Source organism: Notamacropus eugenii, chromosome 5 (genome assembly GCF_028372415.1).
Source record: "Notamacropus eugenii isolate mMacEug1 chromosome 5, mMacEug1.pri_v2, whole genome shotgun sequence".
Taxonomy (NCBI): domain Eukaryota; kingdom Metazoa; phylum Chordata; class Mammalia; order Diprotodontia; family Macropodidae; genus Notamacropus; species Notamacropus eugenii.
Window position 1 is genome coordinate 267,958,923 of NC_092876.1, and position 16,662 is coordinate 267,975,584.

Sequence of the window (16,662 nt, forward strand, 5' to 3'; positions counted from 1 at the left end):
TCTCTCTTCCCCCATCTTACTTTAAGAGGTCAGAGGATCAAAAAGGAAAATTTGTAGCCTGATTGGAAAACCAACAGACAAAGTTATAGAAAATTTTATAAAATTTAAAAACAAGTGCTGACTGCGGTAAAGATAGTGATTACTGTGATTTGTAATTATTACTATTAGTTCTTAAGCTCCCAAGGTCCATGCTTGGAAGCCACACCTTGTCAGATTTGATTCAAATTACTTAGGTCTTGTCTGGACTAAGCCCTTTAGCTAACCTGATTCAAAACTTTTTTTTTTTTTTTTTTTTGGTAAGAATGGGAGTGAGGAATTGAAGAACCTAAAGCAGCCTTTTCTTATGTGAAGTCTTAAAAAGGAGACAGGATTTCAGTTCTTTAAGGAAGTGGAGGAAAAAATTTATTCAGAGCTGGGAATTGTCATCACATATCTTCAAGGAAATATGTGGTTATGGATAATGTTTTCTTTTAAGTACCAAGAATATTTGACTTTAAAAAAGGATTATGAATGGGTTAAGAAGTTGTTATGAATTCTGTGTAAGAATATCTGTGCTGTAGAAATCCTATTGAGAAAATGAGAATCCTTGAAAAAAATATATGTACATACATACATACATACATACATATATATATGTTTATATGTAGGGGTAAGATTTTTTCAGGCCTGTTTCATCTAAGGATGTATTAAGTATGTTTAAAAAAGTTTGTTTCTGTTATTAAGGAGGTTTTAGTTAAAATTTGTTTTTTACAAATCAAGCATTTACAAAAGTATGTTTGTGAAAGGAAACTTCGTAATTATGCAAAGGCCTTGGTTTCAGATCTTTTCTTGTAATTTTTGTCAATTAGGTTCAAGAGAGTTTTGTGATAAATTGTAAACTTTTTAAGAAAGGGAAATTTTATTTTGTATGAAGAAATATTTTGTAAAATCTTTTGTATGATTTTTAGAAGACCTGCAAAATTTATATTTGTAAGCTAATTTGTTATGATAACTTGGTACTGAAGTGAATTATGTTGATATAGAGGTTGTATGGGGGAGGTCAAAAGATAAGGGAGATAAGGAATTTTATGGCTCCATGAAGCTCTGTGATATTTTAAGACAAACAGCCCCTTGCTGGTCTCCTCATTCACCATTCCTCTTTCCTTTCTAAGTTCAGTCATTATTACAGAAGGACTTCTTAAGATCTAATCTGAACTCAGAGCTGCCCAGACAGGTCTGAGAAAATGTTGATTCTTTTCTATTATTGAGTGATATGGAAATTGATGTCTCTTTGGTTAGGATTGAGGGACCTAGATCACTGTTCAGGACCTCATTTTAATATAGCTCACTTTCTATATGGGTCAAATTGTTAGATAGTTAACTAAGTTATTTGGGGTTACTGTTTTAAAGCTAAAACCTAAAGCTGCAACTGTGTGTATTGTATGGAAAGGAGGGTTCTGCCCAATCAGAGCAGTCCTCAGGGTTAATCAAAAAAGTAAAGCCCCTAACAGCTCTAAAGAACTTGTTTGAGTCATGGAGTTCCTAAATAAGGAAGTTGTTTTGGTGATAAATGATCTTTAGTGATTGGCTTTTAGGACAAATTTAATATTTAAGATGTAAGTCCTGGTAAAAGTTTCAATTAGTGAAACTTGCTATCTGATGTAACAGCTTTTGGTACAATAACAAATTGTGTTCTGTTACTCAGAGAAAACATGACTGCTACAGGTAGAAGTCTGCCTCAGAGGACAATCTGGGTGTCTGCCTGGGATGGGATCCTTCTGGCTCAGTTTCCCCATTGTGTTCCTCTGAGAAAGGAAGATTTTCCCTCCTGACTATTCCTGACTCTGGTTAGAACATGGAGATGATATCTAATTAAGTCCTTGCTTTTCATATTTATGTCACGTTTCTATAATTAAAGCAGGTAGTTTAAGATGTGAGCACAATGCAAGCATGTGGAATCTTGCTGTTTTCAATCAAATAATTGGATAACTTGATACTCTGATATAGTCTTGTGAAAGATAAAATCCCTAGAATAGAACATTGTTTCTGAATGATATGGGAATAATTAAATAAAGGAAAAGAAGTGTGTGAAACAAAAGCACAAATGTGAAGTTGAGTCATTGTCCCATAGACAAAGGTTGGGATTTAAAATTAACTATAATAAAGGTGTATCTGTATGGAATAAGGTCCTTACATGATTCAAAATTGAGTGGGATAGGTTTAGTGAAGACTTCTCAGATTGTAATTCTTCTCCCAGGGGTGAGGTAAGACTGAGAGGCTCAAGGTTACTATATTTTTAGAACAGAATAATTCCATATAAGGATATAAAACTGTGTAGTACATTAGGGTCTCAATGATTGGATAAAGTTTACCTAATTCTTCAATGTCTTCATTTCAAAAGGGATTGGTTAGATTTCGTGTCTAGAATGTAAGATCATATTCTCGGCTAATGAGGATAATGGTTAGTGGCGGGGGAGGGACTTGCGTTAGAGTCTATATAAATCACTGCCTTTTCTTTGTCTTCGGCTTTCCTACTCCTACAGGTTAGCCCCGCTTCTCGAGAATCGAATAAATCACTTCTCTGTCATCACTTTGAGAGGCCTCTGAGTAATTGATTTATGTAGGGACCTGAGCCATCCCACACAAAATGATGCAAGAGCAATTGGGTATTAATACAAGTGACTGAATTAATTACTGAGACTAAATCAGAAACATCTTCAGAAAAGAATTTCAGTGTACGTTTCTTAGAGGCAGGTAACCCTGCGGTTAACTTTTGCATTGACGGAAAAGTTAAATGTTTCTGTTTTGATTTGAATTCATTCCATGACTCAGACATCAGTTGAAGTTAGCGTTTGAACTTATCATATGTGTATCACATTCTTTTAGGCTGAGCATGGTTAGAAAAAGACAGAGAAGCTTGGGAAACAGATGCAGTTCTCTTAGGGCAATAACTTATGATTTTAATGGTAAATTTGATTTTGTGGTATTATTTAATCAGGAACTAGAACAAGTGTAGAAATGCATGCCAGCTACTTAAGGCTTACTTTAAAGATGTTCCTCAGTCAATATAAACTTATAGTCGTATCTGAAACTGACTACTGGAATTTGCTATTCAAGATTTTATGGGACTGCTAACTATTATTCTGAGTCTAACTCCAGGTATAGATACCAACAAAGGATGTTTGAGCCATGATGCCAGTGAGCCTGTGAGATGCTAGTATGAACTGCAAAAGGGTGATCTCATTGGAAGGTTGGGAGAACAACTTTTCTGCCTGAGCTGATGTAGGATTCCCCTGACTCAACTACCCTCATTGACTCGTTGGAGACTTTGAGCCTGGCTAAGTGCCAATTGTTGACAACCTATTTAACTTCTCCCTGGAATTGACAGGAAGTTAGGGAAATGCTATTCCCTTGCTATGCCTACTCTTGATGGTAAATTCCTATAATCAAAAGTTTTGTAAGCATAATACTAGATTTATTAAATAATAGGTTGGCATGGTAACATTTGAGGTTAAGATGTAAATCTAAGGTTAAGCTATTAGGCTCAGGAGTTTAGCCCAAGTATAACTATTTAGCCTTGACATCTATTACTGGTAGATATATATTCTTGTATAAGGTAGGGTCCTTTAATCCTTAGTAATAGCATGGAGACAATTAGGTTGAGGGCTTGTGAATTTAGCACACTTAGTTAATATTATGCTTGTTTCAGCTGGTTAATGTTAGAAGAAGAATGGTTTGTGGTCTATCTTGTAAATGCTTTAAAAGAAGCATAACATGACCAGAAGCTGTAATTATTTTATGACTTGATATGTACTGTGTTAATTACTTATTGTATTTAAGTATGTACTAGAGCCTGTTATTAATTCCTTAGAGAAATCTCATCCTCCTGATGGGGGAATAAATAGTGGATTAAAGTAAAAAAGTAAAAACTGGGTTCTAATGTGAATTTCTTAAACATGATCATTGGCCAAGGTTCCAATTTTGATTTTGTAAGAATAAGTGTATAAAGCTTGGGAAGGGTAATCTGAAATTGTACCAAGGCCACTTTTGTAGGAGAATGCACATCTGGGTTTCTGTGGGAAGATGAAGGAAAGACGCTACGATGCTGTGCTAAAGACATCCAGACCAGAAAACTGCATCAGGTGATGTCCCTCACCTATATGAGGTGAAACTTCTAAATGGACAATTCACTGGTTTACCTTTTTCTTCTGAGTCTCTGTATCTGTACTTATGAAAGGGGACTGCTCCCTTGTAATTTGTCAATGAGTCAATCAACTCACCATATTTACTTAAAGGGGAGATAGATGAAGGAAACAATTCATATGGGAAAGAAAGTAAGGAGGTATTGATTGGATTTAGGTGCAGAAACAAAAATTTTGATTAAAAAAGGCGGGGGGGGGGGGGTGGAGTTTGTGGGAAACAAAAAAGGAATTTTGTTTTCACAGGGTTAAAAATCCTTCCAGCTTTAAGTGATAGCAGCTAATTAGAGTTGTGACCTAGCATGGTCAGGTAAAAGGTCAGACACTTGTGTGCAGGCTTGACAAGATATTGGAGGGGAATTCTATCAGAGAGGAGAACATGAAGTGAAGTGTTCAGGAGGCTCCTCCTAGCCAATAGATGGTGAGGTGAGAGATTTGAATCTGAACAGTCTAAGAAGGCTTGTATTGGTGTGAATAATTGTAGCACTCCCCTAGGAGCTACCTGTTCATTGGGGCGGGGGGGAGATGAATGTGGAAATTAATAAAAGCTTTCCTGATTTCACAAGTATTGTTTATTGTTTAAGGTAAGCATGTTTATCCCAGTTTGGGGCTCCTTTCTCATGTGTCCTTGGGAAGCTTACATTCTATTGGCAGAAAGTAATATGAACATGGATCAATAAACACAAAATATGTATATTCAAAGTAAAAATAAAGTTATTTTAGACAGTGAGGAGCAGGGGAAGGACACTAGCAATGAGATCAGGATAGGCTTTCATTATGTAGGAGATGGAATTTGAGCTGAACTTTGAAGGAGGCTGGGGAGTGTCCAAGGTGAAGAGATTCCAGGTGCATTGTAGGCATGGGCGTAGACACCAGTGCAAAGGGGCAGAAACGAGATGAAATGCCACCTACTGGGAATACCAAGGAGATCACTTTGGTGAGAAGGGAGGCAGAACAAGAGAGAGCAATATGCAGTAATCCTAGAAAGTTAGGCTGGAGTCAGACGTGAAGTGTTTTACCTAATAATAGCTGCCTAGCATTTATAGAGTGCCTTCAGTTTACAAAGTGCTATATGTTATTTCATTTGATTACAGGAATTTCTATTTTATTCTAGGGGCAACAGGGAGCTTTTTGAATAGAGCCAGACCCATGCCAGAGAAATATCAGTTTGACTGCTATATGGAGGATGGAGCAGAGAGGGGAGAGACTGAGTCAGGGAGATTCATTAAGATGTTATTGCAATAGTCCTGGTAAGAGATTATGAGAGCCTGAACTAGGCTGGTGGGGGCATGAGTGGGGAACCAGGGGTGCTTGTGAAAGGAGTGCTAAGACCTGACAATTGGTTAGATGTAGGTGTTGAGGGAAGGGAAAGAATTAAGGATGGCTCCAAGCTTGTGAACCTGGTAACTGGAAAAATGGTGGTGTTCTTAGCAGAAATAAGGAAGCTAGAAAGAAGGGAATATAGCCTGTTTGTCAAATATCTACAAATGAATATCCTATGGCCATCTCAAACTTTACTTATGTTCTGTTATTATGACTACAGATAAAAGAACTGCATAGTGGGCTCAAAAGAAGAATGAAACTGATTTTTTTCCTGTAAGTCACACAAGAAAGTCAGTTCCATTACATACACACACATTTTTCCTATTACAACCTTTTTCATCTCTTGAAAAAGAACAAACACGAATAAACGTTGCATATGCCAAATTAGGTATATTAAACTTCCATATTTTGGGGACATTTCTATAAAGTTCTTGTTGGTACCATGTCTAGAAAAGAAGTAATACATTTTGGCATGCTAACAATATTATTTATGATTTCTAGATTACTATGAGTTATGGGGAAGGGAAAAGGAGGAGAACAAGCATTTATTAAACACTTATTAGGTGCCAGGCTTATAATGTGCTGAGTACTTTACAAATATTATTTCATTTGGTCCTCACAACAACCCTGGGAGGTCAGGGCTATTATTATCCCCATTTTACAGCTGAGGGAATGGAGGCAGAGAGAGGTGAAGTGACTTGCTCTGGGTCACACAGCTAGTAAGTATCTGAGAGTGGATTTAAACTCCATTTTTCCTGACTCCTGGCCCAGTGCTCTATTCAGTGCACCACCCAGCTGGAGATAGATGACAATTTTCTATCTGAAAATGGAAATCAATGTAGCACTTGATCAGGGGAGGCTAGTAATCATTGCTGTAATAGTACAAAGTACACCTGGGGATATTCATAACCAAGATCAGGACCACTTATTTAAATAATTTGAAGGTTTAAAACTTTCTTATATTTCCTAATTACTGCTGCAAGTCCCTCATGATGAGATCTAATTTTGGGGGGGACATGGAGGGAGACTTAGACCTTTGATTTTATTGCTTGTAGAGAACTGCTGATGTGGAAAATTCCTCCACTGAAACAGATCAATAATAGCAACGTCTTATTTACAGAAGTCTTGGAAAGTTGCATATGGGCCCAGAGAAATTAAGTGATTTGTCCACACAGATATACACACAAACATATATGTACATGTGTATATAAACATACAGACACGTATATGTTCGTGTGTATATATGTGCATATACATGCATACATATATACATATATGTGTGTAGGTGTGTGCATGTATATACATACACACACACATATATATATACATATATATATGTACACATATGGCAAGATTTGACTTCTGGTATCTCTGGTTCTGAGGCCAGCTATATATCTAGCATTCTACACTGCATCTCATCATTAACATGTTTGGGGAGGGAAGGGAATAAAAATTTATTAAATGCCTACTATGTGTTAGGCACTATGCTAAGCACTTTACAAATATTATCTCATCTCTTATGTTTGGAGAGTAGCTCGTTGTGAAGCCCATCTTCCTTATTTGTATCTGCTATAAGGAAAGAGGGACGAGGGAATAAATATTAATGGAATTTATATTGCTGTTATGTCCTTAATAAATGAATGTATATATACACACAGACATATATATATATACGTATAGATATACACGCCTATATACACATACACACATATATATGTGTGTGTATACATGCACACGCAGAAATAAAAATTTTTAAACTTACCTCTGGTGTTTGAACAGCTGAGTTCCACATAACAGGCCTTTGAAGAAATACAACCTGCTTTGTAGCCAAATTTCCTTCACTGCAATTGAAAACAGACATAAGGATTTGAGATTCATAGATTTAGAGCTAAAAGGGATCTCAGAAGTCATCTAGTCCTTTCTAACCTACTTCCCCCCTTCATTTCATGCCCTCCCCCCTTCTTTTACAGATGGGGAAACTATGCCTCAGAGAAGTTAAGTGACTTTGAATGACACATATAGCAGGGAGCAGAGTCTGGATTTGAGCCCAGGTCACTTGACTTCAAATTGAAAATTGAGACAATCAAATTAATTCTGCTCTATAATTGATTCCATTTTATATCACTTCTGACATTTTGTGTAACTGTAACTACCTCTGTTACATTTCATTTGTTTCTAAGTTAAGTTTGGAAATCCAACTTTCCTATAAATCATCCACTGGCTCTGAGTTAAGTTTAGAAGTTCAGTTTTCCTGCTAATTGCTATTCTATTCTTGTGTCGAGGAAATCTGTTATCCTTGAAGGATGCAGATGGATGCTGGCGAGTCTGGTCTGTTATCTCTGCAACACTGGCTGTCCTTCAAGAAAGTTTGGCCTGTTATCACTGTGACACTAAGTAGCCACACACGGTGACTGAATCAATCAGAATTTATTAGTGAGAGGTTGTGGTTAGTCCCGCATTTCCCATTTTCAGCCAATCATATTGTCCCCCTATAATGCTTTGGACTTTGTAACCAATCGTATTGTTTTCCCTATGATTCTTCAATTTTTTGGATTTCCCTCCTATTGTCTATAAAAATGATCCGTTGGCCGTCATTTGGGGTTTTAGCTAGCTGAGGAGGCTGACACCCATTTCTTGGCAAATTCATGCCTTGCTAATAAATTGATCATGCTTGGAACTTTGTGCTTCAGTTTACTTTAATTCCAAATGGGACAAAATCCAGCATTTTCTCCATTACGCTGCACATTTATACATACCTTTTCTGTGTCCTTTCCACATTAATATGTAAGTTACAGAATTTTCTTGGTCTGGAATGGTATATTTGTTAGTAAAAGGAAGTTCTGGTGTGGAATTCCCTCCACCAATGTAGACTAACATTGAATCTGTATCTTATAGTTTTAGATGGTAGTCATCTGGAGAGGTTGTGACCTGCCCATGTGTCAGAGGCTCTACTTGAAGCCAGGTCTTCCTAAATCTAAGGCCAACCCTCTGTCCATTATGTCATGCTGTATCTCAGTTGATGAATATACAATAGCATATTAGATAAGCATGGAAACATGTAGAATGCATGTTCTGTTAAGAGAATTCAGCTACTTCAGGATTTTATCTTCAAAAGTCTTGTCATAGTCTGTCATTCTGAGTTCTTTCCTTATTCAACGATCATCATGGCAAATTATCCTTTACTAAAGAGGGCCAGAGAGCTGGATTCCTCTTGAAATGCTTTTCACAGTATCTCCATGGATTTGTGAATTGGAGTGCCTGTAGCTAATGTTGCTCAGTTACAACTTTTATTATGCAAAAAATCAAAACAAAACCCTACTATTATAGATGTCTATCTAATCCTGACCTCTTTTACTTAAAAACAAATGCTGCATTGAAATACAATAAAAAATGTGGATAAAACTCCCACAAAATCTAAAATCTCATGATTAAATAGCTCCATCTTTCTCTAACTGATGCTGATAAACATATATCCCCATCTACTTTTAATATGCCTTTAGAACCAGAGCTAGCAAAAGAATAAAGACAACATTCAATTCAACTTTTTAAGTTATTTGTTTTGATGGAGGAAAATTTTAAACTTTCATAGGAACTTCTGAAAAGTATACTGAAATGGGATAAAATGCATGGATCTTAGTGAAATATGAGATGGGAAAGAATGTCACAGGGCATATCTCCTACAGCAAGGGTTCTTTAATCTGAGGTCTGTGAATTAAAAAAACAAACAAACAACTTTTGGATAATTATATTTCAGTATAATTGGTTCTATGTATTTTATTTATGCATTTAAAAACATTATTCTGAAGAGTCTACAGGCTTTACCACACTGCTGAAGGGATCCCTCACTCAAAAAAAGGGACAAGGACCCCTGCTTTAGAGGGAGAAGTCTGAGAAGAGAGTACATGAAATGAGGATAGAAAAGGATCTCTTTGGCAATGTTTCAGTGTAGTGTTTGGGCATCAGGATGAGGATTACATGAATGAGTGTCATAGAGGTGGAAACCTACAGAACAAGGGAGAAGGTATCAGAAGTCTTGAGTAGATAATAGGTCAGTCAAGATGGTGATGGTGAATATTCAGAGGATATTTTCCTCTTGTAACACATCCACACATATCAGTATCTCTAGGGTGGATTATTTGGTTTAGAGCTAATGGGCCTTGTAAAAGAGAACTCCATGTTCATGAATTATTTGGTGAAGTTTCTTGATAGTCCTTCACTAAATTCCTGTTTCAATGCTTTATCATAGTGTGGAGCCTGGGTTCTCAAAATCTATGTTAGCAGAGAATAAGCTTTAGGAAATAAGTCTAAGCAATCCAGAAATATTTTGAGTAAAAACCCAGTGAGTCAAGACCACTTATCTAAGTTTGGAAAAACTCTTCCACAGAAGGGTGACCAACAGTTGACAATTTATTTGGCCACACTAATTTATCAGTCAATCAATCAACAACATTTATGAGCAGTTATTATGTGCCAGGAACTGTACTGGAGATACAAAGAAAGGCAAAAAATCTTTGTCCTCAAGAAGCTTACATTCTAATAAGGGAGATTATAACATATAGAAATTATTGCATATAAGATAAATCCAGAGTGAATAGAAAATAGTTTTAGAGGGGAAGGCACAAGCAGCTGGGGAATCAGGAAGAAACTCTTGGGGGACACAGAACATATGCTGAGTATTAAATGAAGCCAGGGACTCTAAAAGTCAGGAGGGAGAGCTTTCCAGGAATGGGGAAAAAAGGCATGGAGATAGAAGATAGAGTATTGTGTGTGAGAAACAGCAAGTACACCATTATGGATGGGTATAAAGAATAGAAAAGTTAGGAAGGGACAGATTATGAAGAATTTTAAATACCAAATAGAAATGTTCCTATTTGATCCTGTATGTAATAAGGAAGCATTGCAGTTTATTGAATGGAAAGTGTGGTACAGTAACATGGTCAGCTATGCTTTTTTTAGAAAATCACTTTGAGAAGTATATGGAGTACACACTGAAGTGAGGAAAGATTTGAGGAAGGGTGTCCATTTAGAACACAATTGTAAGAGTCCAGGAGAGAGTTGATGAGGGTCTGAACTAAGTGGAAGCTGACTGAATGAAAAGAAGGGGGTATATATGAGAGATGATAAAAAGAAATTACAAAATTTGACAACTGACTAGATAGGTGTGAAGATAAACAGTCAAGGTTTTTAACATAGTTGACTGGAAAAGGGACAGAGACCTCTTTGGAAACTCTAATTTATGGAGGGAATGCAGTCTATATTCATGGAGGCAGTACCCACGTTGATAATGTAAAGGATTTTCTGAAGAATTTAGATATTCTCAATATCATACATAGCTCAATTGTCATATTTGATAGGCAGAATTTGGGGAGTATGATAGCTTAGAGAATGATTTATTCCCCTGCACAAATCCACATGAAAACACATCAAACTATATCACTTGCCTTTCATCTTGAAATGTGAAAAAAGAGCTCAATACTTATTTCTTAGGGCTTTTTCCCACAGTATTTGAACTTATTTCATCATCTGATACTAAGTTCCCATGTCATATGACCTGGGACAGCAATCAATTTGACTTCTTACATAATTTAAACAGATCACAATGAAGTGGAAGGCAAATAAATTTCACAATCCTTATTGTAAAATCCACATTTTGTTCTGACTTGTCCAAAATGAAAATGAACCTTGGGTGTGGGTAAATTCAGTCTAAATTCAAATTACACTCTTAGCTCTGTGTCTATGTCATACCTGAATTCACATAGACAAAAATAGTCTCACACCAAAGGAAGCGGGTTTATGTCACCCATATGTTACTTAGGTTTAAATAAATTAATACACACTTCTGAGAGAGGGAATAGATCTAGTGAATAAGAGGTGATCAAAATGGTAGAAATAGGAGAAATTCCAGGGTTGAAGGTTTTTACAGTTTTTCAAATTTCAAAGTGTTCTGAGTTCCAGAATATTGACTTATAAACTTCAGGAATATGATCAAATTATAAGTTAAGGACTGCCTATACTGAAGTGTTTCATAGGAAGACAGGATTTATAATTGGAAGAGACCTTGGACATTATCAACTTTTACCCCTCATTTGCAGACTCACAGTGGTAGTAAACTGACGTGCTCAGAGTTATACAGGTAGAACATAGGAGAGCCACCTTTGAACCAAGTTTGCTGATTCTAAATTAGTATATTTTTTTCTAAAATCTTTTTAAAGCAAAATTTCATCTGGCACCAAAATTAAGTTTTTATTATAGGATAATTATTTTATACTTGCTTAGCTGTAAAAGGTCACAAAGCCCTTTATTTAGGACTTAGAATTTCATTATTTTTATCTAATATTTCCCAAATTTTAGTCTGGATAGGTGAAAAAAAATCTCATCTCTTTTTTTAAAGAAAAGGCAAAAACAAAAAAAACAAACAAAAAAAGAAAAGGTAAAAATTCAAGCTCAGAAGAGGAGCAATCATGAGAGCTGGGAGGATATAATAGGCAAATTGGCTTTTTGAAAAAACAGCCTTATTAAAATGCTCCTCATGGTAAGATTCCTATAGTTTAATTCACAGAGGAATTACACAATACTGAGTTTTTCAAAGAATTTAAATTAGAAAAGAAAAAAAAGGCAGCATCCAAAGGACCAAGAATGATACTTTATATTATCCCCCCAACTCTCTTTAAATATGTAATCTTTCTCTTAGGTGGCCACATGACAACTTAGATGAAGCTATTAGCTATACTTGGTTAAGCAGATGATCTTTTAGAGCTGAAAGTTAGTTTTGTACTTTCCTGTGTATGGAGACTGTTTGAAGTGTAAAACTGCCCTGCCTCTCTTCTAAAGGCAATAATTTGTTCTGAGGAGAAGACATGACATCATTGACATCTACTGACATCATCTTGAAGAGGTGACTTTCCCTTTGGTTGTTTATATCATATTCTTAGGAGTAGATGTAGTTATTTGGCATCTGCTCTTTGTTTAAAGTACAGGAGAACATGGATCTCTCCATTAATGCAGAACTCAAATGCTTTACTGTGGCCTCAGATGTGATACTGGGTCCTCAAAGTTTATGCCAGCAGAGTATGAGTTATGCCTGGAGTACAGGCCTGGTAACCACTGTTGTCTGAGTACCAGCCTAAGAAAGTTCAGAGAGGCCCATTACCAGAACCCTGGCCATTAAGTCTGATGATATAACTTCTGCCACGGAACCCCGCAAAGATGGTCTATTGAGTGTGAAAGGATTTCAGTCTGTGACAATGGAGGGAACATTCACTCAGATGAAACTGAAGATCTTTTAAACCATTTGTATTGAAACTATGGGCAGTTAGGTGATACAGTGGGTCCTGGAGTCAGGAAGACCTGAGACAAAAGTCAAGATTGATGGGTGGTGGCTTAGGATGCAGCAGATGACCTTGACCTTTCTAAATTAATGTCTTTCCCAAGCCTCAGTTGGTTTGAGGCAAGGCTCATTCAGTGACTAAGGGCTAGATAAAAATTGAGACAAAAGACTCAAAATATCAATCTGGGATGGGAAGACCCTCAAAGTTTTTGACCAGAACAGAAAACAATTGCTATTTACACTCATGCTAAGCCATCATAACCTAAATGATGAGCCAAACAGACGTGCATTAGGGACTATTATTGACCATTCAATGAAAGCCAGAGTAGCTCCATTTGAAACACAATGGGCTGGTCCAAAGAATCCCTGGACTCCTTTAAAACCATTTTTTAAAAAACCCTGTTTTTTCAGAGCTTTATTTCAAGAGATCCTAAATGAAAACTGCAAAGGACAAAAAGTAAATTGCACCAGCTTTTAGAAAAAGAATCTAGTCCCAAATATTTTATAAAGTATAGGCCTAAAATTATATTCCTATGGACACAGCACCCACATGTAAGGATATGGTGCCCCAAGTGGAGACAGGGACCACATATGGTAAGGAGCTGTAGTTTTAAGGATAGGAATAAAGACTGGTGACAAACAATTGTTAATATAATTGTTCATATGATGACAGAAAATTGTTAATACCAAATGTAATGTTATTTGCCACTCCCTAGTAATGTTAAAATTACAATAATGTCTTCACATTCTTACTTTCAAGATATTTATTCTGCACGCACCCTGAGGGTGCCAGGTTGACTACTCTGTTATCTTAATTAAAGATACTTTATTCCTCAACTCATGACTGATTTATTTCAAGACTTGACATGGGGAAAACCAGACTTCTTACTACTGGAACCTTTATCCCCAGGATACATAGGCAAAAAAGTCTAAGAGTAAAAATATGCTTCATTTAATGGAAGAAAAACATTTCAGCAAAGTTGTTATATGAGTCATATTTTCCTATTAAGTTCCATTTTAAAGTTACAGATGGATTGCAATAGAAAAAATTATGGTTCTTGGTTATGATAAAATAACACTTAAGATGAATCAAACCCCTTACAATGATTTTTTTAACTAGTAAAAATTTCTCATAAAATTGAAAATATTCCAAATATTACCATTTGAATTACATTACTATGTTGACCTAGACCAAATTACAATACAAAGCTGTTGAAAGTAAAAATATGGAACTGTTCTAGAAATCCTGGCTGAATGATATTTTGCCTCACTCTGCTTCATAGCATTCCCACTTCAGAAATAAAAATTTTATAAATTCTATTTATAGAAATAGAAATGTCCATAATTTTAATGATTTAACTATTATTTACCTTCCCTTTTTTTTGTTTTTGGAAGGATTTCATAGGTGTAGGAAATTCCTTGTATCAAAATTCCTTCTGTTTCATCTGTACTCTTATAGTCCTTGTGGCCAAGCCAAGTTCTGCTTGGACTTACAGAGCCACTCTCCTTCACCTAGGTTTTCCTCTTAGGCTTCTCAATCCATAGTAGTTCTCCATTGTATGGGATGTTTTCTTCTGTTTACTCATGTCTCTAGCCTTAGTTCTCAGATTCAGATTTTATGCCATAATTGTCTTTTTTGTTTTTTTAGCACCCTTAGATGCTGGGGTTTGGTCTAGTTTTATCCTCTTTCCAGCCCTGATACCATTGCTACTGCCTGGTTGTGACTGTGAAGTTCATTCCTGGTCTCCTCCTGTTTCCCCCTCTGTAAAATGGGGCATTGAACTAGATGATCTCTGATGCCAGGAAAGTCTGGTTCTAGATCCATGACCTTGTGATTTTTTAGCTTTTCCACATCCCTGGCTTGGAAGAGAGAGCTGGGCCAGGAGCTAGGATCACTAACAGTCTTCTGCTTAATCCCTGATTTCCTCCTCTGTCTTCTGGTAGCCCAACTCTGGTGCTAGCCTCATATACCTGTCTCTTACTTTTTCAATCTGTAGCCAAGAGTTGGCTTTGTTGTTTGCCATAGCCTTCCCTAATATAATATGGGAGATTATGTTGGGAAAACCACCTTACCCTCACTCTATCTTGATTCACTCATGTTGAGTATTGTACCAATACTCAAGACTGCACTGGTTTCCAGTCTCCTAGAACACCCTCAGTCAGGATGCCAGGACACCTCTATCCCATCTCCATTTCCATATGTAGGCCCCTAATGGGATCTAACAGAACACTGGAGACTGAACTGGCTTTAGATCTCCTGGAAGGCTCTGAGGAATGCCCAGGGGGAGGCCTGGGTACCCTTTCCCTCCATTTCCTTGGACAGATACCTGTTAGGGGCTAGCTTTGTCTTCTATTGCAGCTCCAAAAGATAAAGATGATGGTCCTGTTGGTTTCAGGTGCTATCCAGAGATTGAGCTGGCCTCAGCCCACTCCCATCCTTACTTCTCAAACTGGTAAAGAGCATCTGCTGGCTTGTAGTAATCTTCTCATGTAGGTCTGAACTGTACAGAAAAGCACAGTAGGCCTTCTCCTTGGTTGTTTTGATCACTGCTTCACTTGGCACTATTCTAACCTCTTTCTTGTAGTTTCTTAGAGCAGCTAGGGTTAACTAGCTCCATTTTTACCCAAACTCCTTCCATTGGTACTGACTGATGAATCCACTATAACTTACAGTTTTAGGGAGTTGTCTGGGGATAATGAGAGATTAAGTGATTTGTATAGTTAGCATCTGTCAGAGGTAGTACTTGACCTAGCTCTTTCTGACTTCAAGGCCAATCCTCTATTGATTATGCCATGCTGGTTCTCATCACCAGTCATAAATCTACCCATGATTTTAAATTTTACATCTGATATAATTTCTCCCCCTCTTTACATTTAACATCATTTCAACCGTTGGAACTATCAAACCAAAGACAGGAATGTTCAATTCTTATTTAGCTATGAGACCTATCTCATCAATGGTTCTCATTTTAGGGATCAATCTCTGAACTATTGGGTATAACTAGGAGCTGGGAGTCATTATAGAATGTTTCTTGCAGACATTAGCCTTGCCATAGCCAGAGCAACAAAATTCAGCATGTCATCAAGACATGTCCAATACCATAGCACAGTCTCATCTGCAATACTGCATGTAATTCTGGTCACCACCCCCATGTAAGCTCCTTGTGAGTAGGGGCTACTTTATTAATTGTATTTGTATCTTCAGTACCTAGTACAGCGCTTGGAACATAATAGGGGCTTAATAAATAATTGTTGCTTGTATCATAAAACCAGAAAGGATCCAGAGAAAAGCAAATGAAATGATCAAGGAAATGAAAAAGCTACTGAAGTAGGGCTTACTAAAATGCTGGATGCAGTAGGATGAAGGCTGAAAGAGCAAATGATGAAAGTCTATACACTCATGAATGGCATGGGTAATCTCATAATGTACATTTCAGGGCATTTTATTTACCTTGGAAACCATCAAAACAAGTCACCATACTCTTCTACAAGTCTCCTAATGCCTCTGTTAGAGACAGACAACTGGAGTAGAGCTCAGTAAAAATACCTAACATGGCATGGCAGCTTATTTTCAGATTGCCATTGCTATTATAGGACATACCACCTAGCTCTTTAACAATTATACATTTTCTTGAAGTTTTGTTGTTAAAATTCCTGTTTCTGGAAGGACTCAAGAGGAAACTTTATTTTTATGTATAAATGTGTATTTTAGCTTTAGTTTCAATGTTGCTCTGAATATTGATGCAGTTATTTGCTTCAGAGAATCTAAAGTATGCTACTGTTAAATCATTATCTGTATACAGTGCCCTGGTGAGATTCAGTTGTCCCAGGTTT

At 36.8% G+C, this 16,662-nt stretch overlaps 1 protein-coding gene across 4 annotated transcripts in view; it reads right to left on the bottom strand.

Moving 5' to 3' along the window:
* Positions 1–16,662, bottom strand: part of RFTN2 (raftlin family member 2) — a 90,796-nt gene that overhangs the window by 18,027 nt on the left and 56,107 nt on the right. For all 4 annotated transcript variants that reach the window (XM_072612786.1, XM_072612785.1, XM_072612783.1 and 1 more), the window contains one exon: positions 7,264–7,342. In XM_072612786.1, coding sequence (XP_072468887.1) covers positions 7,264–7,342 — 79 coding nt within the window. The remainder of the gene's footprint in view (positions 1–7,263; positions 7,343–16,662) is intronic.